This window comes from Arvicanthis niloticus, chromosome 18 (assembly GCF_011762505.2).
Source record: "Arvicanthis niloticus isolate mArvNil1 chromosome 18, mArvNil1.pat.X, whole genome shotgun sequence".
Lineage (NCBI taxonomy): Eukaryota > Metazoa > Chordata > Mammalia > Rodentia > Muridae > Arvicanthis > Arvicanthis niloticus.
Genome location: NC_047675.1, coordinates 4,066,906 through 4,094,446, shown reverse-complemented (window position 1 = coordinate 4,094,446; position 27,541 = coordinate 4,066,906). Strand labels below are relative to the sequence as shown.

At 34.4% G+C, this 27,541-nt stretch overlaps 1 protein-coding gene across 1 annotated transcript in view; it reads right to left on the bottom strand.

Moving 5' to 3' along the window:
• The window catches only part of Iqcm (IQ motif containing M), a 424,110-nt gene that overhangs the window by 42,048 nt on the left and 354,521 nt on the right, over nt 1–27,541 (bottom strand). The window contains exon 13 of the mRNA XM_034522869.2: nt 17,670–17,831. Coding sequence (XP_034378760.1) covers nt 17,670–17,831 — 162 coding nt within the window. The remainder of the gene's footprint in view (nt 1–17,669; nt 17,832–27,541) is intronic.

The following is a 27,541-nucleotide window of genomic DNA, read 5'->3' as shown; positions in this document are numbered from 1 at the left end:
CCTTAATATAAAACTAATTTACTGAGTTCATGGAGAGCTAAGATTCTTGACTGTCCTGTGTGAAGCTTAAAGAAAGCATGTGGGCAGCTCTAGGGTGCACATCATAGATTAATGCTTGTATGGCTGAGCTCTGCAAAAAAATGAAATAAGAGCTCAAATGCTCAAATCAACTGGAGTCTAAGAAAGTTTTTAAAAACTTAAAAATAAGACCAATAATAGATTTTACAACTAAAGTATTAGAATATGATATCTTTTTTTTTTTTTTTTTTTGGTTTTTCGAGACAGGATTTCTCTGTATAGCCTTTGGCTGTCCTGGAACTCACTCTGTAGACCAGGCTGGCCTCGAACTCAGAAATCCACCTGCCTCTGCCTCCCAAGTGCTGGGATTAAAGGCATGCGCCACCACCACCCGGCAGAATATGATATCTTTAAAATAGTTTTGACCATAGAAAAGTCAACTAGTAAATATCCAGGCATCTCCCCATAAGCATGTACATTTTACATTTATGTTCTAATACTTCTTTTGAGTCCATGTACTCAGGTCAAACTCAAATCCACATGTTCCCTTATGCTACTGTAATGTGTACCTGCCTATGGTTTTATTCACTTATCAAAACTATTTACTGAAAACCTGTGATGCACTACCAGTGTATGAGGTACTGAAGATATAAGATTAATAAGAAACAGCTCCTACTTTCTACACATCGCTGTGTAGTATGGAAGGCAACTACTCATTCATATAAATTATAATATACTGTACTAAGTATGTTAACATGGCTGAAGAAGAATTACAAGAGTATAAGACTATTACAGAAGCAATTATAACGTTCCATACCTTGGGGCTATTAGATTCAGTTTCTGTTTGTGAAGGGGTTTCCATTCAGAAGGTAAAACAGAGCTTTGATGAAGAAAAAAAAATGGAGCCTGTCCTGAGACAAGGCCATCCAACATGATAAAATTTGGAGTGGCAAAGACAGGGGTATGTGATAGAAATGAAACAATGTGTGAGTTGGGAGGACATGTCTGGGTCTCTCCATAAAGCCGCTCGAGTTCTGTACATCTCTATTAGCATGAATCCATGTTCATCTATCTGTGTGTGTGTGTATATATATATATATATATATATATATATATATATATATATATATATATATATATATCTGTGTAGATATATAATGTAGGCAAATTATAGAAACACAATAAAGCACAAATTTCAAAATACAAGACCAAAGATAAAACCAAATAGATGTAAGATTTTATTTTTCACACCGGTTCACCTTTCTCGCAACTTTAGAAACGATTCCTTTAGGCGGTGTCAATTTAGAAGAGATCTAAAGATGAAGGAATGTTGCAATCAATTTGACGTTCCATTTAAGAGACAAATCTAAAGAGGATTGTCAAACAGTTGTAGGAGGAGCCTGCTACAGGGAGGTAGCAGCAGGTCTAACCTTGCAGGATGGAGCAGAGCAGGGCTATGGCTGAGGAGGTGTGACACGGGTACGTGGGATCTCTGAGGTCCTCTCCTCCCTTCTGCCATCACTACTCTGATGCATTCCCTGTGTCCTCTGCATGTTCACCTCCAGACCATGTTAAGGAAGGAAGAAATTCAAATGAAAGGGAAAATACAGCACATACAGCAAAATTGAAGGGCCCTATTTGGACAGCCAATATGTAAGTGTACAAATAAAGACCTTCATATCCCTCTAAGTTTTTAAGACATACATAAAACTAAAAATACAATTTATTTGCATAGCTGTATTTTTAAATCAATTTCATTAACTAATGGAGAATTTTGATTCTCGTGATTATTCAACGCTAATTTTCCTTACAGAAGCTGAGGAGTTTTGTTACATTCCATGAAATGTTGACATGTGAGAATTTTTTCCCTGAAGGTGACTAAACATTTCATACATCTGCAGATAGGTGCAAAACTGCTAGCAACTCCCTCATTCAGTTACAAAATTAATGAGTGTTCATGAAGCCATAACAAAGAACTCTCCTCTGGGCATGTTATAAAAATGTGTCTAGGCCTCATATCCATGCAGTCTCTTGCTTTAGAGCCAGTGGTTTGAAATATGCACATTTATTTAAGATGACAAATACAATTAAAAGTAATTCTTTTGATTTTTTTCATATGTGAACCCCTGTCTAACCTTATCCACTCCTAACTTATAATGGATGCTTTCCTAAGAGGACGATAAAAAGCAGTTGATTAAAATTAATGTTCTCTTTATTTTATGCAACTTCTGAGAGATATAAAGTTCCATTGTATTCTGAATATCACCAAAGTAGCCAGTTGACTCTACCGAATATTCTTCATGAAGGACAATTGTGACCCAAACTGATACCCCAAATGAGTTCAGAAGGAAAGAATTTACTTTCCCCATTTAGGGAAGGGCCACAGGCTGAGGAAGCATATGGGATCCTACACCCAGGAAATGATGACCCACATTTGGCATATGTCCACCATGCCCTAGGACAAGATGGAATACATTGCATTTTATCTTTCCTGTTTCTGTTTTTACAAGCTCTGAGGATTTTTTATAATTCATAGACTGTTTTATTATGTAACTATTTTTGTCATTAATCACCATACATGAAAAACTGACAATCAACAAATAGTTTAGAACAAATGACTCTTCTACATCAACAGTCCCAAACAATTTTACATTTATAGGATAATCAGGAGTATCTAATACTAAGTTTACTGACAGTGTTATGGACTCGGGGCAATAAGAAGCACAAGGAGAGAATGAGAATTCCAGAACTTCTGAGCAAGGAAGCCAAATCTTCTGCTTTCTATTTCATGAGGGGAATTTGGTGTTTTATAACTGAAACATAATGTCCCCCAAAGTCTCATGTGTTGAAGTCTTGATGCCCAGCTGCTGGCACCACTGAAAGGAGACTGAATCATTGATGTGCTAATTTGATTGATAGATCAGTCTATTTATTGAGTTCACAGATGAGTGGATTATCAGGAGGAGGACCTAAGGCCAAGTCAGTCATTGACTGTGCTTTTGGTGGCTGCAGACTGTATGTATTCTCTTTTGGAGTTCTTATTTTTCCATTCATGCTTTGCAGAATTTGTCTAGCTAAAAATGTCTCTAGTTTACATGATTTCTAAGATGTCAGTCATATGGGAAAGAAATGTATATCCTAGTTAGAATGCCACCATGCCACATCTTCATAACATTTATAATGCATGCATAGGACAAACTTGAACAACTTGAGTTTCAAGGTTGCCTTAAAAATTACATTGTAGTCTTTGGTGTGAAGAAAGCTAAACCACAGCTACCTATTCATGAGTCTGTGTAATTGATAATACATAAAAACAAAACAAAATCTATCTGTCATGCATTTGGTGTGGAATATGCCAGACTTAATTATTAAACAGTAGAATCAGTTTCTACTTTTCCATTATTTGCATCAGTATTAATATGATCACTTCAGACACTGTGCTTATACTTTTAGAAGTCCATCAAAAGTTAATTTAAATATTTATAATAAAGACAGCAGGAATATAAGATGGAACATTAAGTGGTTACTCTGATTTTTAGTTTCTGAGATTAACAATAGGCAAAATATTTTTTCTAAATATTTATGTCTATTATATCTATTCATAAATTTTTACCACAACCAGAAAAACATAAAAGAAGCCAATGGGTAGGTTTTCCATGTTCCGGTGGATGGCGCCATACTCATGCATACATGGGCAGCACTAGCTCGACTTGGTGAATTATCAAGAGAAAGTAATAAAGTTGGGAGGGGTATATTACAGGGAATACAGACAGTGTTGGGAGGAGAGACTGTGGAAATGTGGTCATTGTGTACGTGTATGAATGTATAAAATTCTCAAAACTACTTTCTGTCACTTCTATTCATTACTTTCAAAACAGTGTCATATGGAAGTGGCAGTGTCTGCACACATTAACTCAAGGCAGCTCTGGTTGCCTGTCTAGCCTTGCAGAAGATAAAGCCAGGCAATACTCCAGCATGGTTGGATGAGTGCACATGGACCACCCCACCCCAACTAAGTTTTTGGAAGTTGATAGATGCTATGGGAGAAAGATTCTGATGTCTGTATGGAAGTGTTCCAGTGGAAAGTGCCACACCAATGGACATAAGGCAGTAATAATTAGGTTAAGTGAACTATAAAAAATAAGAAAAAAATATGTCGAGCTAGAAAGGGGTAATGAGGCAAGATCTGGGAAGAAATGGAGGGGGAAATGGTTAGCAAACAAGTTCAAAATACATTGTATGCGTGTTAAAAATTATCAAAGAATAAATAAAACATAATTAATAATTTAAATATTTTAAATAAAAATATTAATAGTATATACCATTCTGGCATATATAAATATATAAAGTAGAAATAAAGACTGCAAGGATATATTTCCTTTAAATTTTGAATTTGTGTGTTTGTATGTGCACTTGTGTGTGTGTGTGTGTGTAGGTATGGTATGCAGGTGTGCCACTATGTATATGGGCACATATACCCGTATATGCATTTGCAGAGGCCATAGCAGTACCTTACTATGCCACACTAAACTTTATGCACTTGAGACATGGTCCCTGGGTGAATCAGGAGTTTTCCATTTTTAGATAGACTGGCTGGCCAACAAAATCAAGCTACCCTCCTACCACCACTCCCATAGCACAGGTGTGGCCACACTGAGATATTAGACTCTGGGATTCTTAATTCATATACTCATGCATGTTTTGAAAGCAACCTTACATCTACATCTACGTCTACATCTATGTCTATGTCTACACTACATACACATACATACATACACACACACATATACATATTTATATGTATGTATACACACACTCACACACACATATATACATACATATATATATGTATATATGTATATGTATGTTCCTAATCTATTATACTGAAAACTACTATAATAAAATATGCATATAATATAGCTGAAGAATTTATACAGACTGGGAGGGGAGGGGTGACCCAAGATTTTCAAATACTTTCTGGTTAAAAGAACAGACTTTTAAGGCTATATGAGGACTATATTATTTTCAAGTTTTAGATATACTTAGCAGATGGAGATCCTAATCAAAACAAAACTCAAGTATGAAAAACTTGTATGTATGGTTTTTTTTTTTTAGATTCAGCTTAGAGCCCACACTGAAGGACTCCATTGGATAACTGCTTGTCAAAAAAAATTGCATAGCCTGACCTGAATTTGCCCCTCTCTAGAGGCTCTGTTCTTAGTCTCAAAAAAAAAAAAAAAAAAAAGCTCTCTTGTGCCTTGTTCCTCAAATTACAATTTTAAGTAAATATTTTGCCAACCTGCTAATTCCTAAGATACTACTGACTCTCCTTAGAAGTTACTTTGTGGAGATCTGTGAACTCCCTCCCTGGCACATGGGCTTTGACTGTGTCAGTCAGACCTACAGCTTATATGCCAGTAGACTGTTCTGAGACTAGTCCCTCCAAAATTATTTTTAGTTGTCACCTCATTTTGCTCCATTGGAATTTAATAATCTAATATGACTAAATTAGAAGCATAGTTCATTTTGATTGGAGCACCACATATTGGTAATAAGATGCACTACATCCAAGCCTGAAAATTAATGTTAAAGTGTGTGACCAAGAGTTCCCCATTCTATCTGAGAAACACTTTGTTTGTTTGTTTGTTTGTTTGTTTAATTTATTTTACTGTTCCCTTTCTTGTGACTTGCCCTTCCTGCTAAACTGCCCCATGTTTGTCACTCAGTGTCAAGCAACTAATGCTACAAAATCATTCCTGATTCTCATGATTACTTTATTTGTTTCACATATGTCATATGGATATAGAAGAAATAGAAACTTAAAATTTATTTTACCTTCTAGAGTGCCCTTAAATAGTCAAAATATTGTATAGCTGGAGACACCACTGAGGATTACTAAAATGTTTCCCTTGAACAAAAGAAAGGGAATGTACAGAGACAGTTTAGCTATTTTCCTGAGAGAGGATAGTGAATGATACTATTCTGAATATGTTAGACTCACACTAAACAACCAAAGGGCACAACCATTCCATCATGAAACACTACTAAGCCTTTTCAAAGAAAACAGGATCTTTCCATTGTTTCATTAACATTGTTCATCTAGATATAAATGTTCCTAGATCAACTATGATAGCAAGCAGTATAGTTAGACATGTTAAATATGTATGCATGTATGTATATTTGTGCATATGTATGATGAATGAGTCTATTATATAACTAATGAAATAGACAAAGACAACAAGATTTCTATAAAATAGGTATTTAAATACTTTTTATAATTTTGCTTACTTACATTTTGAGTTTTTAGATTTTTTTCACAATGACCATGTATTATTTTATAATCAGAAAAACTGATTTTAAAATCTATATCTGATGATAATTATATAAAAAAGAAAAGCATAAGAAAACACAACAAAGCATTTTGAGTAGCTGTCTCTTGGTGACTACTTTGTTACTATTCTGTAGTATTCAATAAATATTTGTTGAGCAAATGAGTAGATTTTCTTTCTTACTCTTTTTTAATCAAAGCATTTGGAAGGTAGTGATTATTACATTTTTTTCTTAACATCAAAAGTAGATATTGATGTTAGCCTTTAAAACTAACTTATCTCCTCTTCCAAAATTCAAAAATCATCATAGCAAAAACCTCAATAATAAACATATAATACCTACTGATATATCTAGAAATTATCACCGATACAAGCATCCATATATCCAGGTCACTTTATATTGAGTCACCTTACACACTGGATTTCTACATTTTAAATAAGACCAATCAGTTAAGTCATTTATCATTGGATTTTTTTAGTCGGTACCTGTAAGTTTTAATCCCCACCCCACCCCAATGTAGTATCTATGGAAGGGAACTACAGATGTTGATTGTGTTTGATGCTATACAATTGCAGTTACCCTTAGTTAACATCAGGAACTGAGGCTATAATTTGCAGTTTCTTCATAGCAGCGAACATACAGAAGGAACAATTATTCTACCTGTAAACTGACTGAGCTACTGCTAAAATTTGTAGGCTGTAAACTATGTAATGACTTTTTAAACGATAGACATAAGTAGCTTGGCCTCTGAGTATACATATGGCAATGCACATGACACACCAGTGTCTGCTGTAAAATTCTCCCTCCCTCATCTCCTCCAGACTTTTCCTTTTGCCTTAAGATTTGAGTAAATAACACCTATTAGACAAATTGTCAGATGTAAGATAATATGAAAAATAATGAAGTACAGATTAATTATGCCAGAATATTACACATTTACATTTGTTTTAGGTCAGGTGTCCTGGAAGTCAATTTACCCATAGGCTAGAAAAAAAAATCATTTACTTCTTGTTGATCATTTTTGAATCTTTCATGTCTCTAAATGGCTTACAGGTTCCTGATACACCAGCCATAGTCTACTTACACACTTCTTGATATTTTTGGAATAAATATTAAGTAAGTAAAGATTTTAAATTTCCATCTAATTAAGGTGAGGTTGAACAGTTATGTTTCATAGATACCTGTCAAGCATATTCTAGAAATAAAATGCAGACAATATCTTTAAAAATAGAGAGTATGTAACAGTGATGTGAGTATATCAAAACATATCATGAGATGGTCAATGAGCCTTTCCTACCCATATATAAGGGAATGGAGTTACAGTTGTTGGAAGACATTTATTATTTTTATACGAAGAAAAAACAAAGCAAGCTTACATTTCCAAATAAAAATTGTGTTTGTAGAAGCAGCTGCTGGTTGATTTATTCAAAAATTCCAGTATCCAGGTGTTTGTGTAGAAAATGAAACCTGGGAAACCCTACATTCTTAAAAATTCATTACTATCTTTACATGATAAGCAAACAATAAGATCTAAATAATTCTTATTTATTGTGTGAATTTTACAACTAAAAATATGGATGTAGATATCTGAATATGCTATAAATTTTAAAGGCATTAAGGAGAAAAACAGCTATGGTTTTAATAAAAGATTTACCAACTTGTTTAAATTACTGTTAATTTTAAATACATTTAAAACATTCTATGCCCTCCAGGTAAGCTCACTTAACAGGTTAATTTATTCTAATATTATATAATCAAAACAGGATTCAAGCAAACTATATTTGAACTGAGATTAACATAATGACATCCCTGTAATAGAAAGACTTATCAGCCCCCTGCAATTATCAAATGTTCTAATTTAACTGACAGTCAAACAATACAGAGGACAATTACAAAAATTCCAAAGTATTGTGAAAACATTTTTACTTTATTATGCTGCAATCTTGGGGGAAGGGGGAATAAGCATTCTCTTCTAGCAATATGAAATGATTTCTACTTAAACCTTACATATAATAAGAATCAGTTTTTGCTTCACATGAGATTCCAAGAGAAAATACCATTTCCTTCTTGTAACAGGAATAGTTGAAAAGTGGAAGAAATGAAACTAAAATACGCATGTGCAGCAAAGTTTGAGGGGCAAAAATCATGCATGTAGAGAAATTTCCCCAAATTGAAATCCAGTGTGCCCACAGACAGTGAGATTTTGTAGTGATGAAATACTCCAGCCCACAGTCTTTGCCCCACTCCACATCCCAAGACAGAAGAGAATTCTTGCAATTTTTGCATCAGAGAATATGCAAAGGACAAAAACAGTTACTCTCATTTATCTTTTATCAAAACAAAAAATAAACCCAAAGCTCATCTATAAACAAATGCTACATATACTTAGGCCAGTTAAATCACTTTGCATGAAAAGTAAGACGTTTGGAGAACCGTGGGATAAGAGTAATGGGCCTGACACAGATGAATTTGAGGCATGGCCATATCAGAAATATAGTTATTTCTATAGGAATAACTAGAGAACGGGACACAATAACATGCTATCGCATTTTCAAGGCTTCAATATTCTGTAACTATAAGAAAAAAAAGAGTCAAAAATTATGAGAAGCGTCTATAATACAGAATTGACCTCTTAGTCATATTTTTTCTATCTAAAAACTTTTACAAAATTTCTTTATTCTGCCTTGATTTTACAATTATATTATAGCCATATAGTAGAGTAATCTTAGGAATTTAGGAAAAAGAATCAAAATTACTTTAATAGAAAATGCTTGTGAAGTAAAGCTTAATCTATACTCCATACATTGTGCTCAAATAAATCAGACCACATCACCCACTATTTATATAGCTAGAGATAGAAGCAGCTCCTTTCACAAGCTAGCCAAGCACTTTCCATGAGCTATATACAGTCTCAGCTCAGTACTGGGTCTTGCTATGAAGCTCATGCTGGCCTTGACAGCATAACACTTCTGTCTCCTGAGACTAAGATTCAGGTGTCCACAATTACACATAGCCACTTCACTAAATTCTAAATATGTAAATGCATCATAATTTAATATTTTCTTAGTAATTTAAGAACATTTCAACTAAAATAAATTGCCAGGTTTTTTTTTTTTCAATTTGAAGTGTTAAAACTTGGTCTAAAGTCAAATAGCTTAACTGAAATCTTCTTGCATACCCAGTAACTACATGATTTATATAATAGAAAAAATGACATTATATGACAAGAAATATCTATATCCTAAACAAATTTCAAATGTTCTACTCCATCCTATGTGATAAAACCCTGTGAATAAGCACTTCAGCATAGATCTCAATTTTCTTCTACACTCAGACAAAATGCTTTATTTGATGTTTTTCTAATAGATACTAAGTATTCCATGACACAAGAACAATGTCAGACAAACAACAAAATCTATACACTCTCTTATTGAGTGCTCTATTAAGAATTGTTCATTTCTTTGAAAATTAGAAACTTCCAAAGCAATACTCTACAGAGTATATGATCAAAATGTGCAGGACCTTTGACACTCTGCATTTGTAGCTGCCACATTTATGGTGTGTCTTATGTACTGCTTCAGAATGTCAGTATCTCATTGGGTATTCTAGAACATTAGCATGTTAGAATTTATACAATTAAAGTTCATAGTTTCACATGCCACATTTATTACTTACAGGTACTAATATCAATACTATCTACATATAATTTTCATGGATATTAAATATATGGGATTTATAAATAATTTACACATAAGTGATATTTATTTTGTATTTTATTTCCTTTATAGATTATGTGATATATATGTACACTAGAAATCATAAATATATGTTTGTTTATAGATATACTTTTGTATATATGAAACTATGTATGTAGGTGATTCATCTTAATGTATTACCTACACATTTTACTTAGTGAAATTAAGAGAAAACACAAAATAGTAGTTACGTAAAGACAAGAATGTCCTTCATTAGCCAAAGTAAGTAACTAGGCTTTGAAAGAGGCTCTCTCCTGTGTCTACACATCATTTATTCTAATGTCTCTTGTGACTGGTAGAGATACTTTTATAAAATTTCACCCTTTTTATTGGAGTCTTAAAACCCAAATTTATTACATAAAATACCCTTTCACATACGAGTGACATTGATTATACCTAAACATCTCTTATACATGCATATCTATAGCCACATATATTTATGACTATAAATATACCCAGAAATTATATTTTAAGTGATTGAATAGACTAAATGTATGTACATTCTAAAAAGTATCCCTACCACCATAAATTATGTCACCAATTTATCAGGTTACATTAAAACTTCTGTCAAAAAAAAAAAAAAAAAAACCCACCGCCTGTCATCCTCTGCTAGAAAAGTCATGCAGGAGTAGAAACAAACAAAGAAAATTTTCACAAATTCCCACATACATATAATTATCTATAACTCTGGTCACAAGCTTCTGGTAATGCCAGAAGCTATTTTTAAACCCCTTTAAACAATTTTGATTGCTATGGTCAAACAACACCAGAACCAGTTTAAAATTCATCTCACCATTTATCAATGACATTTATCAACTGACTTTCACCATACCACTATCAGCTGCCTCCCAGCAAACTGCCCTACAGTAAAACCTTAAATATACATAGACCTATCATGGTTCCTAGGAAGAGGAGACAGAGTGCAGTGTAGGGTCTCAGAAGGTTACAACCATGCTTGTACTGGAGCTTCCAGTTCCAAAGGACTGGGTGACATATAGACTAGGAACTGACTACAGACTACATTGTCTAATAGCCTATAGGAAGAGCTCAGTCCATCTTCAACAGGGATGCTGGAGTGACCTCACAAATGGGCAACTATACTTTACTCAAAGTAATTTATCCAAGAGAGAGCAAATCAGAAGCCAGAACATGGTTTAGATTTTAGCTTCAGGAGTGATAGACTACATAGTTTCTACTGTAGACTGTTTACCAACACAATCCATTCTCCACATAATATGAGAGGACCTCACAAAATTATGAATACTTGGAAGTTTCTCATGGGTTCTTCTTCCAAACCAAATAGAATGTCAAATGTAGATTTCTTAGAGACATGTGCATCCTAGGAATAACTTTCTCTTACTAAGTGAACAATGAATTCAACTTTGTGTTTTTGTGGTGGATATTAAAAGCTGGGCATCGTTTTTATAATTTCTGGATGTTGATCCAAGTTTTTTGTGAAGTTCTTTATACAGACATGTTCTGTCTGACCCTGAATTACATGTGCAAAATCTTTGACAGTGCTTTGGACTAGAGTGGTGACTAAGATAAAGTGCTAGTTCAAATTTCCCTGCCAACCACACAGCAGACAATTCATAGTTATTAAAGATACAGAATTTTCAATGAAACAACCTTCAATTTCCATTTTAAAAGTTGGGTGGTGAAGCAGTGAGAGGCAAATCAGTGATCCTCTGTGGCTCATACTTCCTTTATCTTACAAGCCTGATAAAATCTGGTTTTCTTCTTCATGTAATGCCACCCATTTGATTTGATTTGATGAGGGTAAGCGATACATCTCTGATTCATCATTAACATCCAAGATTAAAAACAAACAAAAAAAAACGGGGGTTGAGAGAAGATTCATACAGAATATATTTATTTCACTAAATGAAGAAAATAATTAATTATAAAGAATTTTTAAAAATTTGAGCACACGTGGACACCTTAGCTGGGGAGCAGCAGAGACTGGGCTATCTGGGAGGACACCAAGTGCTGAGAAGTTTAACAACTGAATGAAAACACATACTTTTCTCATCAGCAATTGTACTTAAGGTGAAAAGGTATTCATACCTTACTATTAATACAGTAAGCAGAAAGCTAAAAAAACAATGAAGTGGAGCCTGTGGGAAGCATATGCTGGATAAAGAAGATAAATTGGTGGATACACAAACAACATTTTAAGTCTAAAATATATTTTACAATGACTATTTTATTAACCTTCAGTTGAGTAAATATTATATAGGCTAAGCATGACATTCAACTAACCATATATTTGAATGCTTCTAAATTTTAATAGGTCATTTTTTATACTTAAGCAGAAATAAATGACCTATATTTATATGTATTTGTCCTTTAGAGTCAAAATTTTATAATAATCCTTTAAATCACCTCAAAGAATGTTCTCAAAACTCAGTTTTGACAGGAGTAATAAATGTATATATTTTGGGAGATTGACTAAATAAATCAGGATGTGTCAGGATAGCAAAATTAAAAGACAAAATAAGATGCATAGAAATTATATTGTCACATAGAAATTTTTTAAAATTATAAAAATTAAGGATAGAAATCCAAGTAAGTATTGAAATGTGTATTTAAAATCATCAACATGGTCCAAAATTATAAAAAAACTATTAGAACCTAAAATTACTCTAAATCAGAACCCTATTAATAATCATATCTTATTTCAAACTCAGTCACATGTAAGATTTGAGAAAATATCAAAAAGCACTTACAGAGAAAACTCAAAACACATTGAGGACTGGGAGTGGGGGTTTCTGAGGGTTACTTGAAATGACATATTTTATAAGAGTCGTAATGGCCTATGCAAAACTCTACTTTATGGATACTTAAAAAGTCATGTCTTCAATAAAGAGTATAAGAAAAAGAAAGTTTGGATACTTATGGAGTAGTCAAACAGAAAACTCTGAAGAAAAAAAAAAAAAGAACCAAATACCATACTTGACTCTCAGTGGATGACTATCTTTAAAAATGGAATAAACTTCTATCTGGTTAATAAATGACAAATTTTACCGAAGTCATTGAAACAAGGTGAATACTATAAAAAGATACTTTGTGAATTTTGTTTGGGTACTCTTTTATTTCTATTTTATTTGTTAGACGATTTCATCCATGTATGCAATATACTTTGATCAATACCCATACTGCATTTCCCCTTCCTACCCTCTCACTTTCCCCAACACATACTTTTAAAGTGGGTCACAAAAGATTGGTTAGCTCAAGAAATAAGGTTTTATTGCTGATTATATAATTTAAACAGCCTGTATGGTATAACGATATGTAGAATTCATTATGTGAAATATTGTACATGATATCCTTGCAAGAACTAGTCCTTAATATCTATGTTCATTTTCCATGGTCTGAACTAATTAGAAAGAAACCTTATAATCATACAATAATGTGATTCATTTTAATGGCCATTGCTTAGAGACACTTTAAAGCAACTCTCATTAAAACTTTATGGATTATAGGCTAAGATATCCTTTAAAATAATCTATAACTCCCAGACTGAAAGCTAACCAAGGACACATAAAACAAACATAATTTAGGACAAGAAGTTTTGCCTGCCTGCGTGGGTGTGTGAGAGAGCAGGTGCTGGAGCGAGTGTGAGGGCAAGCTCAGCCAGAAGATCAGGTAGCTGAAGAACAGACGGCTTATAAGGAAAAATAACCAGATGATATTAAAAAACTAGCTTCACAAAATAGCGCTTCAAAATATGTTCGGTAAGATATATATCCTTTCAAAACAGAAGACTCTTGTGTACATAGTCTAAGATTATAAAATTACCATTAAAAGAAATTATTTGTGCAAACTAAGCAAATTATAATTATGACAAATATATTCAGCAGTCATTACATTTAACCGCTTTTAAATTATGAATTATGGTGTTAAATATCCAGAAGGAGAGGGGTCAGGGAAGGCCTAGGCCTAACTAATCTGTTAGCCACCCAAGGCTTTAAGATGCTCTCAGATCTCTTTTCCTTGGTCCTGTCAATGCACATCAGTGAATCTACAGAGTGATATCAATAAACACAAGTGCTTATACTGTACAGAATTAATATGGGAGCACAACATAAATTCCCAATTCTATCTCCCCTCAAGTATTTATAGTTAAGGAGCTACTCAGATTCAAGAAGTATTTCTAAAATAAAATGATCTCTTTTAAATCAAATGCTTCAATTCTCTTGTTGGTCAATTTAATAACAACTATAATTCAAAATGATGCTAGGCTCTGTTCATTCCCCCAAAATGGTTAAGGGAAAAATCAGCCTAGAAACTTAATGAAAGAGTCCTCAACCTAGGGCAAAAGCCACTCTCAGGTTTCCTTTTTGCTTACTGTGACAAACTATCAGGCAAGCTGGCTTTACACGGTAAAATCAAATGTTTAGCCTGAAACAGATCAAGTTCTAGTAATCTTAGGTGGAAGATTAAAAAGATAAAATAATTAGGAACCAGATTATTGATTAATTTACAGAATTGTATTCTTTTAAACTAAATGTTTCTCATCTTTTAAAAAACATTTCTTTCCCTCTTTTTCCTCTAGAATATCACTGAACTGACCACATTAATATGCATTCCTATGTACTGGTCTGATGAAATTCCAATGAGATGTGAATTACTTATTTATTCGTGCTGAAGACTGAAATAATGGCTCATACACAGTGAGTGCTCTACTACTGAGCCACGTGTTCCAGACCAACACTAAACTTAGTACACAATGTTTAATACGCAAGCCAAGCCGTGACACTTAAACCTTAAAAATATTCCAAAATAAAAGTTTAATATTTTATTCTTTAAATATATCTTCATATTTCCTTTTATAATTTTACTGAGGTATAGAAATTAAACAATAATTACATGTTCTTGGAGTGTACAATGTGATGGATTTTTGACAGTTTACCCACGAAAAATTACACAATCAAAATCCCAAGCCCTCCCATTGCCCTCACCTGATTCATCCATTATCTTTAGATCCTGCAATGAACCTGCTCTCCTAAGAAGTCTCAGTATCCTTCAGCGCCTAACTCTACATTTTCTCAGTTGAGTCCCATCAGATTGACGCAACATCTAGCCCCCTTTATCTGGCTTTTTTCACTCAGCAGAATTATGTCATTTATCCATATTCTCATGTATCACACTAGCTTTAAGGGTTTTTTTTAAATATATATTTCTAAGTATTCAACATCTATACATCACAACATATTTCTTCTATCCACCTGTAGTTGGACATTTGAGTCTCTTCTGTTAGATGAATAGCAGTGTTTGTTTGTGCTGAAGAGTGTAGCATTGGGTTAACATTTTTAGAGAGTGCCATTTTGTGTGTGTGTGTGTGTGTGTGTGTGTGTGTGTGTGTGTGTGTGTGTGTGTGTGTGAAGACTGTGTAGAGATTCAATTTTGCGTGAAGAGAATGCAGGGCTTCCAGTGGTTGAATATCCCTTCTAACACTTGGGGTGACCTGAATTGTAATCTTAGCAATTTGTGACTCAGCATTAATTTTTCACTGTAGACTGCTGTAAAATTTTCTAATGACAAAGAATTGAAGGATGCCTTTAACAGAACTGGGGGTATTCAAAAACCTCTCTGCAGACTATTTTTTTTAATGTGTCTACAGCACAATTTTCTAGGTTTAGTGTATAGTTTTTTGGGATTTGACTCATGTGTAGTTGTATGACTCCCATACACATGTTTAACAAATACTCTGATCAAAATGCAGAACTGGCCCATGACTCTAAGAAGTCCCTTGTGCAGCTTCCCCACACTTGAACTCAGTCACAAATATTCAGCTCCACAAGTCACAGACCTGCTTTTTGTTGCATTGTTTCTCTTTTTCCCAACTGTCACTTCAAGGGTGCCATACAATACCTTGCCCCTGAATAAGGACATATCGGAGATTCCTTCACATCATTCTGCTTAAGAGCAGTTGATTCCTATTTGTTTCCAAGTATTATTATAAACTACATGTAATGCTGCTTGCCCATTCATTAATTAAAGGTCATGTGTGCTGTTTCCAGATTTTACAAATTATGAATGATGCTGGTATATATATATATATATATATATATATATATATATATATATATGTACATATAAGGTTTTATATAAACTTATTTCACATATTTATGTAAAAATAATTTTTTAAAAAGCCATTAATTTAAAAAAGAGCAAGGGGGTTACATGGGAGGATTTGGAGAGAGGAAAAAGACGGTTAAATGATGTGATTGTAATATCAAAACACTAAGAACTACTTCTTAATTTTATTTTACTTTTAAGTTACATGTAAAAATTTATTTCCATTATCTTCAGAAATCACCTAGAGAAATTGCCTCAATTTATTCACAGAACATAGTTAATAACATTATAGTAAAATTTGAAAATATCTCCAAGGTAATTCAATCCTCTTGAATTTTTACCAACAGTGTACACTCCATATCTTTGCCACATACCATTCCAGTAAGTTTAATATCAAAGTAGGTTTTATCCTTCTCAGTAGATAAGTGATATTGTTTCACTACAATTCTAATATTGACACCCTTTGTAACAAATGGTACCAAATATATTTCATTCTCATGGTTGCCAACTATACACTTAGTTTATTTGACTTGGATCAAAATGCAAAGTTAATTCATTAAACAATCTTTTAAGCAAATACTACTGGAAAATTTAGAGATAAAATGCAAGTTAAAAGTTTAATTTACAGTTTGAGCTACATACAAAAATTTACTCAAAACCAATTATGTATTAATACATAAATCCTTAAAGTGACATATGTATAAAGAACACCTTAATGACCACAAGTCCAAGCAGTATTTCCTAAAAATAACAGAAAAAGCATAACTCATAAAGAAATGCAATGGTCCATTGGATCTCATTTTTTCAAAAGATGCTATTTAAGAGATGAAACATGAATTTAAAACATGTACGCAATGCAGGATTTGTGTCCAAAAATATCTACAGAGCTAACAGCTTGACAATATTCCAAACAATACAAAAATGGCCAAGATACTGAAACAGACATCACCACAAAAAAATTAAAATTGCAAATTCAAAGACTCCAAATATGATTAGTGACTTTGAAAATGTGAATTAGAAGTATAACAGGATACTAATAAATAAATGTTTGTTGGACTTGCTAAACCTAGAAACACTGATCACAGTAATTAGTAAAATAGCTGTGGGAAACAGCAATTTTCATCTCTACTGGTGGGAGACATGCAATGGCAAGATCTGCACTGGAACTCTATGACCAAGAGAAAAGTATGTCTATGTCTATGCATAACAATGCATATGGATGTGTACAGAGAATTTACATGACTCATTCAAAGTCAAAACAGCCCAAATGTCCACCATCCAGAGATAGTTTAGCACAGTGGAATTCTACTACACTAGGGAACAAAATATCCCTTTTTAAAATTGTAGACACAAAGCCTGGGAAGTAAAGAGAACGTGGCACAGTGTACATGCACAATTCTCCATCATCTAGGTGGTGGTGAGAGGTAAAGAACTCAAGATAGTATTTCCTCCTTGGCATTAAAAATAAAGCAAGTGTCTTACCTATGTACTTATAGCCTTCTTCCCCATCCACCAAGGGTCTCAGCCATGTGGACCGCAGTCTTGTGCTGACATTCACTCTGGCACCTTGAGGAGGATAGAGTGTAAATAATAGCTCAATAGCATTGGACTTTTTGATTACTTCAGAATATTGTCCTTTACTATCTGTAAGAGAGAGGAGGGGATATTGTTTTTTTAGTTTTTACACATTCTATATGTCATACATATTTATTGTAAAAGATAAAAACTAAAAACTACTTAACAATTTTAGTGTTAAGCATTATAATTAAAGCATGGATTGACCTGCATCAAAATTAGTTTAACAAAAATCAAATTCTTCACATAGTTCCGAAAAAAATATATAGATATTTGCCAATATTGTGCTCAGATCCTATCATGTTACAGTAGTGATTGTCAAAGCTACACAAAACTTAAAATACACAATGAACAGCATTAACAATAAATTCTATTCTATTGTTAACATAATGAAAAATTTTAATTGCTATTAAGCAGTAAAATCAGATTATTTTGGCAAAAAAATTGAATTTATATAAAGTTTTACAAACTTGTAATAAAGAAAAATTAGCTTCCCTAACCTAACCTTTTTAAGAAAAAAAATACAAAAAACAAAAAACAGATAGATATTCCAAGATTCTTTTTTCTTCAAATACTTGTAGCAGACAAAGAATTGTCCAAGATCATTAAGGTAGTATCACATCAGATTTTTATAGCTCATCTCCAAGGGAGGCCCTATTTCCATACACATGAAGAAACAGGCTCTCAGAAACTACTGAATGAGTACATATCTCAATCAGTACAAATGGCATATGTATGATGAAGGAGCCATAGTCAAATAAACATGACCTGCATTCAGAAGTACATCAGGAAATAGAAATCAAAAATAAATTATGTACATTGCACAAAAAGCAGTCTCTGTTTATGGCCTTGGGTTTTCCTTCCCATTTACAATTTCAGGTTTTGGTTAACAAGTCAGTGTTCTAAAACTCAATGACTTTTGAGAAACTAAAAGGGAAATGAGGCTTTAATTTGGGAAGGGTGATGAGGATAATACAGAAGAGGAAAGAGAAAGAAGGGATTTCTTAAAAAGATGATTAAAAAATATAGGAAATCTTTATCTCCTATTTATCTAAAAATGACATATAATACATATAAGAATATGAGTGTCTATATAGCTAAAAAAGAAATTATGGTGAAAACACTTGCCTCCAAAAGCCATAGATTATGTTACAAAAGCATAGTGCCAGGCTAAAAATATCTCACCCCAAGCTATTGGTCCAAGAACTCCAAGAAACTCCCAAATCAATATTGTCTAATTGCTATTGCTGCCAGTTGCCTCCGAGAACTTGAATGAAAGTTCCTATTACTGAACACACCATGCATTTGGATATAGGATTCAGAGAGTTTGAGGTATACCTGACATCAAATCCTTTTCCCAAAGAACTAGTATTCCAGTACCAAAAGATACCCTTTAAGCTGCTAGGAGAGGAATCAATAGTTCTACTCATCTCTGATGCTTATGAACCACAAGAGTCATCAGATATCCCTAAAGGTTCAATAGTGGAACTTATGTGTAGGTAGTAGCCAACAACTCTCTAATGAGCTCAAGACTCATCTAACAGGAGGGAAACTATGCTTGGTACTGTAACCTTAGACAACTATACAGATAGAAAAAGCAAGAGAATATTGTTTAGTCTAAATATATAAGATGTGCATCTACTTCATTTTTGTTTCTGATTGGTTTTAAAGGTATAAATATGTTCTGCATGTCTTGGTTATAGATTATTGGCCTATAAGCTATTGGGTATGATGAAAATTTGCAACTTTGGTAACAGAAAGTTGGCTTAAAACTGGTAACTCAGGGCTGGAGTTATTCAGAAACCAGATGTATAAAGACAGGATTTAAAAACTATGTCTCTTTAATGAGATAATAAAAGCTGCACTATCATGCATTCATATATAAGAACTGGCAGCCAAACTTTGTAACATGAAAGTAATGCACTTGGTGTTGATTTTAGAAAAAATGGATTGTTTATTTTGTTAAAAATTGGTTTTGTTTCCAAAAATTATGGTTATATTCTAATATTTCAAAAAGAAACTTAAAAATATAGTTAAACTGGCAGTATTCCACTGGCTGCAGTTGGCAGTTCAATCTTGAGCTTGAGATTTTTGACTCACCCATGTTTATGGTTGAGAAGAGGAAGAGGATCGAGCAGGTGAAGATGATTGCAAGAGTAATAAGAGTGTTAAAAACTGCTGTGGCACAGTACAGGCCTGCAGGAAGAATAATCTTTGGGCCAGGCCTTAGGAAATAGGCCAAGATTAAGAACATTTACATTTGAGTTAAGGCAATGTACAGAGTGGGCTCAGCAGAAGCTTGCAGTGGCACTCCTTTTGTTATGGTCATCCTGACCATAACAAAAAGGCTTTTTCTGGAACTTGTTTAATACCTTGCTAGTTCCTTGGGGGAGAAAGGGCCAGCCTCAGACCCAAAAACATTCACAACAGACAGCTTATGGGCGAGGAGTTATAATAATGATTATGCTGGAGAAATTAAAATTATGACTGCTTCCCTCCATGGCATTATAGCTGTGCCTGCTAATAAAAGAATTGCTCTAAGAGTAAGAGAGGACAAGATTGGCCTTCAACTTGGCCTTTATCTGATACTCTCACCCAGCTACGAGGGATTGGTTATTTCATTAATCCAAAACAAAGTTCAAACTTGAGATGTCTGAAACTTGTGGAGCATTACAGCCTGACTTGCCTACTCCAGCTGCCATTTCAGGAAATGCATATAAAATTATTATAGATTTAGAAGATTGTTTTTGTACCGTTCCTTTACATTCTGGCAAAGGTGGGAAGTTTGCATTCAGTGAGTTTGCTTGTAATTTTTGAGAGCCCATAAAGCAATATCATTAGAAAGTTTTGCCCCAAGGAATGGCTAATAGCCTTCCATTACATAAAAAATTTGTTGTTGCTTTAATACAAGAAGTTAAGAGTTTGAAACTTTCAGTGTATATTATTTATTGTATGATATTTTATTAGCTGATCTCTCTGAAGGAGTTTTACTGCAATCCTTTGTTCTCATGCAATGAGCTTTAAAAATTTGGGGAGTGCTTCTTGCTCTAGAAAAGATTCAAAGGCAATATCTTTTCAATATTTGGGACATCAGTTATATCCTAAGCAGATTGTGGCACAGAAAATTATAATAAAAAAAAGATATTTGGAGCTAGAGAGATGGCTCAACTGTTAAAGGCTAGACTAACAACCAAAAATATAAGAGTTCAATTCATAGCAACCACATGGTGGCTCACAACCATCTGTAATGGGATCTAGTGCCCTCTTTTGGCTTGCAGGTGTACATGCAAAAAAAAAAAAAAGGTTTACTTTTAATAATTTTCTTCAAAAGTTGTTAGGAGATATTAATTAGCTAAGTCTTCACCACAAGAGAATTTAAGACCTCACCTTAAGCTCACCACAAGAGGACTTAAGCCTCTGTTTGATATTCTCAAGGGGATTGCAAATCTTAATTCCCCTTGACAATTAACTAATGAAGGAGGAATAGCTTTGCAGAATGTAGAGGAAGCTGTTAGTTATCAACAGATAAATTAGATAGATTATGATAAATTGTTATCTGTTTGCATTATTGCTACTCATGTGTTCACAGCAGTCCTTTGGCAAAAGAGACTATTAATATGGATTCATCTTTCTTTATCTCCAAAGAAAGTTTTAACATCCTGTTCTAAATCTGTTGCTGTGTTAATACAGAATTATAGGTCAAGATCACAAAAGTATTTTGATAAAGATCTTAATGAAATATTCCTTATTCCAAACAGCAATTAAATTGCTTATTGAAAAACACTGATATTTGGCCTATTACACAGCAAATTTTTAGACAAATTTGATGGTCATTATCCAAAAGACAAGTTGTTACAGTTTTCTTCTATGTATGCTTTTGTATTTCCTGTAAATTTACGCATGCAGTCCATAGAAGAGGTGTTTGCTGTATTTACAGACAACTCATCTAATGAGAAGGCAGTATATGTAATTAGATCACATGTTCATTTTCTTGAGTTTCCCCCTGCTTCAGCACAGATAATTGAATTACATGCTGTAGCCACTGTTTGAAATGCTGAAAAAAGCTTTCAATTTGTATACTCATAGACAGTATATAATTTATATATTCATGGTTTATAATTGATTAAAATTGTTCCTTTTTCAGATATACAAATACAGCTTAATTTAAAAAACATGCACTGTTCCTTAACTTTATAAGACACTTAAGATCTCATGCTGGATTGCCTGGACCCCAGGGCAATGCCACAGCAGATTTGTATACCAGACAGTTTATAGGCCTTACAAGAACAATTGGTCATACAATCTTATTCTTTACATCATCAAAATAGTAATAGCTTGAGACAATAATTTGGTATTTCTAGAAAGTGTGCAAGTCAAATTGCAAAAACTTGTTCTCAGTATCCTCAATTTCTTCATAATGGTGTTAATCCTTGAGGACTTATGCCTAATCAATTATGGCAAATGTATGTTACTCATTTTTTTGATTTTGGAAAATTAAAATATGTACATATGACTTGATACCTTTTAGGCTTTCCAGTTGCAACTACTTTAACAGGAGAAGCAAGTAAAATGCAATTAGTTATTGCCTACATTATTTTTCTATGCTTGGTGTTCTGCATCAGATTAAGATAGATAATGAAATGGCTATTGCAGTCAGACATTTGAAATGTTTTGTTGACAATTTAATATTACTCATATTACTGAGATTCCTTATTATCCTCAAGGACAAGGAATTGTGAAACAGATATAATGGAACTTTAAAGTAATATCTTCATAACTCTCTGAGTGTGGGAGGAGCAGCTACTGATGCTTCTGCCCTGGTTTTACAAGGAACTTTAAAATATTGGCTTTTAAAAACTAAAGAGGGGGAATTATACCCTCCAAGGTCACTGAAAGCACACCTTACTTTTGTCTTATTTGTTTTAAATTTTTTGCAAACTGATGCTAAAGGTCAGTCTGCAGCAGATCACTGCTGGCGTCCAATTGCTTCCAGCTCATTTGCCAGGGTCAAATAGAGAGACCCCTAACAAATACATGGAATGGTCCTAACCCTGTTTTAATTTGGGGTCGTGGTTCAGTCTATGTTTTTTCACAAAAAGAAAATGGAGCCCAATGGCTGCCTGAAAGATCGGCCCATCAAGTGCACACAGATCTTGAGCCTAATAATTATGATACCAATGATGAAGGTGGCCCAAAATTCCTATCATCCAGCTGAGTTAACCTAGCACATAGACTCCATGCTTACTGGAGAAAGCCACCCACTATATACCTGGTGGCCAGACTTTGTGTCTGATCCCTGCCAATTAGCACCTGGATTAGATACCTGAAACATTTCCACTTACAACTTTATTTTCTACACTGCTTGGACCATTAATTATAATCGTGTTGCTTTTAGTCTTTGAACTTTGTATCTTAAACAGACTGGTTGACTTCACACAGAATTGCTCTCAGCGCTCTCAGCTATTCACCATGGCAATTAACCATCGCTATGAAGAAATGCATTGAGTGCATGCTCACAGGTCCTTTGGTATAAATGTGACTTTGGTCTGTATGGGAAAGAGTGTGCCATAGATGGCTGGTAGTCAAGGACAGGTAAGAGTGTTCTTGAGCTCCTGTAGACCTAAGACAGAGGCATACATCAATAATGCTATGTATGTTCTCCATGACGGGTAATAAGGAGCAATATAGACACTGACCTAAGACAGAAATGGTCACCCAGCCACTCTTTACCCTAGATGGGATGATGGAAAACAAGTAAATCCTGTGCCCCTGTCCAGCTGCTGGCACTGCTCATCTTTTAAAAACTAATAAGGAGTAATTGTGCCCTCCCCCCAGCCTTGAGCAGGCCAGAAAGACCTGGTTTACCACAATAGACCTAATAATAGGACCTAGGTGGAGTTACCCACCTTGGCTGCACATACAACCTCCTATAGGAACTTAGAAGAAAAGACTGCCTGCTAATCTTGCCTTGAGACATAATCTGACTGAAACAAAGGGTGGGTTTGGTGGGGCTTTCCTTTTAACTAGAAGAGCTGAATATTAAAATTTGAGCCTGGGTCAGAAAACTTTGTCTTGACTTCATGCTTCTCTCGCCTCTCTGTCCCCTTTTTCATTTCCAGCACCCCCTTTCAGGTGAACCCAGTTCATCCGTGGCCACAGATGGCTACAAGGCAACATTGACTAGACTCAGCAAGTTGTATTGATGTGTTCATTCACTCATATATATATACATGTAACGATGGTTAAAGAAGAGGAGGCTTTGAAGGTGAGGCAGGGTTAGAAAAGAGGAGGGGGAAAATGATATAATTAGATCTTTCTTAATGTTGAAGGTAGTGAATATTTATTCTGGCAAAGCATTAATTAGGATTTTATCAAATAAAAATATTGATGAAAACTTTCATGGAATGTCTTCTTATATTTAATTCTTTTCTTTCCTCTTATTTTTCTTTATTTTGTTAAAAATCTCTTTGTGGGGAGGCGGCAAGTAAGCACAAGGTGGTTCCACATAATTAAGAATACAGATTTGTTGCTAGGCAGATTTGAGCCAGGTCTCAGTCTAGCACCGCAGAGCTGCAGCACCAACCTTGTCTTCCTTGCAAGGCTAGGACCAACACAGGGCCTGGTTTTTAGCATTCACATCAGAGGTCAATGGAGGAATCTCAAGAATGCAGAGCTCTGGTGCCTGAGTACAATGACATCAGGCAAGCAGGACAGTTTCCTTAGTTTCCTCCTCTAACACACCCTGCCCTGGGGATTCATACTGTGAAATCTCCCTGCAGACAGGTTCTTCTAGAACCCAAGAAAGTGTCTTCACATGAGATGCACAAGTGGGGCACCTCAGTAGTGTTCACCGTTCCCTGAACTCAATGATCTCTAAGGACTTGTCAGTCTAGGTTGAGCAATGTTCTCTATTGTTTGTTGCTTGCTTGACATCCTGCCTCTCTCCCTTTATCTGCTCTACTCAATTCTTCCGAGTTATTAGTTCCTACTAGATGATACATACTCTATGGTTAATCCAGTTCCTGTCAAGAGTTAATAATTCATCATGTTGGTTCTTTTTTTTTTTTTTATACAAATTCCTGGGTAATTTTTGTCTCTTGATTAAACCTTAACTCAAATAGTCTTTAAAATAGTAAGCAGTTTATGCCCAGGTGATGACATTATCCTCCTAAAAATACTGGATTAAATTATATAGCAGTCATAGTGTCATATCTATCTGTTAAGTGCTAAATGTATACATTCATAGATTTCATTTAGTGTTTTTCCAATAATAATGAAAACTGAGTTAGCATTTAAATGTTACTGTATATTTTTATAATTATTTTTGGCTTCCTGTGTGTATGTGTATTTCTGTGTATAAAAGTATGCATGTGAATGAGCAAGTGAGTGAGTGTGTGTGTGTGTGTGTGTGTGTGTGTGTGTGTGTGTGTGCAGGCTAGAAGTCAATCTTGGCAGTTGTTAATTGAGAGCTGTTCACCTGTTTTGTGTGACAATGTCTCTTACTGGCCTGAAGATCGTCAAGTAGTCCAGTGTCCAGAGGCCCCAGGGATCTGATTGTCTCCACCTCCACAGTATTGGGTCACCAGTGTGCATCAGGACACCGAGATTTAGAATGTCATTTTATCTTAGTGTGATCGAACAACAGTTATACTTCCTTTTTCAAAATATAAAGTTCAGAACTATATGCCCTCCTAACACAACCAAATTTAAAACTTAAAATATCCTCCTATGTGTGCAGATATGTATTCATACACAATAGCCAAATGATTCTTTATTTCTCTTTTTCATCTTCCAACAGAAGGCAAACAAGAAAGAAAAAAAGCGGACCTATAAAAAGCAGAGGGGGAAACCCTGTTTACTTCAGCCATGTTAGGGTCGGGCTTCTTCAAGAAGTTGAGCAAGTAGATCTCGTGCAGTGATGCATTTCCAAGTATGAAGGGGGCTAAGTGTGGGAAGTGACAGCACAGAAAACTGGCTAAGTCACAACCCCTGAAGTGTTCTATGATGCTCAGAGAAGGCGGCAGAATGAACTGCAGCTGCTCTTGAAACCATAAAGAGAAAAAGAAAGTAGGAATGAATCAGAAGAATCTCTGCTGCCTAATAGAAAGTGACCAAATTGCACAGGAGTTTTTTTTTAGCTCTCCTGCATTTACTTCATTCTAAGTCCTTCAGTTTGAAGCTGTGTCCAAATCTGGGTGTGGTGCCTCTCTCTTATAAACCCAGGACTTGTGCAGAGGCAGGGGCATTAGCACAGGCTTGAAGTCAGTCAGCTTCAGCTACAAAATGTGTTCAAAATCAGCCTGGAAACATAGAGAACCCAGCCCAATAAATACAACTATAAAATAATAATACATAGTAACCTTGATAAGATTATTCTTATACTTAAAGCATTTCCTTTTCATAAAGGGGAATGCTTCAGTTTTAAAAAAACAAAAAGTCTCCACTAAAATCTAAGCAATGGCGAACACTAGAATACTACTACTTTCTGTGTGGAAATTTACAGTACAATACCGAATTATGACCCTAAGATCACAGCTTAAGGACAATGGCAATAGGGTATGAAGATTTCTTCTATTTGGTAATGTCATGTACACATTAAGTTGCTAATCCATACAAATGACCATGGTTGGTCCCGGAGGATTTTTACTTGATGCTGTGGTGTGATGTGAACTGTGGGACTCATAGCCCGTGACCCCGTGACCTCTTCCACACACATACACTTCCTACCACTGTACTGTGAGGTCAAAACATTTGATGCTGCACTTGCTTGCCCTCATGTGAAATAAGTTAGTATTGTAAATGTTTGCCATGTCACATTCATCTAATATATTTTAATGCTCGTCAATAAATTTGAAGAGGAAGATGACTACAGTTTATTATGTGAAAAGAAGATACAAGCCTTAGACAGTACCCTGTCTAAGGTGAAAGAAAAGCAGCCCTGTGCCTGAAGAAATTAAATGTTCTAAAACTTGAATTTTTAATCTGAAATGTAAGGTCCTAATGATTACCAAGGAAAGGACATATTAAACAAAATGATCTTGAATTGAAAAAGAAAAGGACTCTGATCTTGTTAAAAATGGAAGCTGACAATTCTTTATTAAATAAGAGTAAAACTGCCCATTTCTTAAAAATAAAGAATGACAATTAAGTAAAAAGTTGAAATAGAGCATGTACTACTACTTTAAGTTGTCTGTCTGTGCGTGTATGCGTGTGTGTGTGTGTGTGTGTGTGTGTGTGTGTGTGTGTGTGTGTATGTGTGTGTGTATGCACTTGGGTTCAGGTGTCCACAGAAGCCAGAAAAAAGATATCCCTTCCTCAAGAAATGTAGTTATGGGCAGTTTTCTGATGCCCTTAATAAAGGTGCAGAAACTTGAGCTTGGGTCCTCATCAGGAGCTCGAAGAGCTCTTAACCCCTGAGCCATCGATCTGTGCAAATTATGTTCGTACTATACACCTTTATAGGTTGATCCAAATTCCACTACAACATAGAAAATGGGGGTTTTGGAGCTATTTGATTGGAAAAAAATACATTTATGTCAAAAGACACACTTCTTCAATGAAATAAAATATAGAATTTAAGAGAAAATACCATAACACTCTAATTTTTATGGGAATTTTTATTTTTCACTCAACAAACAGTTAAATATATTAACTGGATATAGAAAGATAAAAGTCTTTTCCTCTTTTTATGCAGTCATCACAAATATATATGGATATATCAGTAATCATAAAAAATGTAACAAATATTAAAATAATCTTGCTTAATAATGTTCATAGGA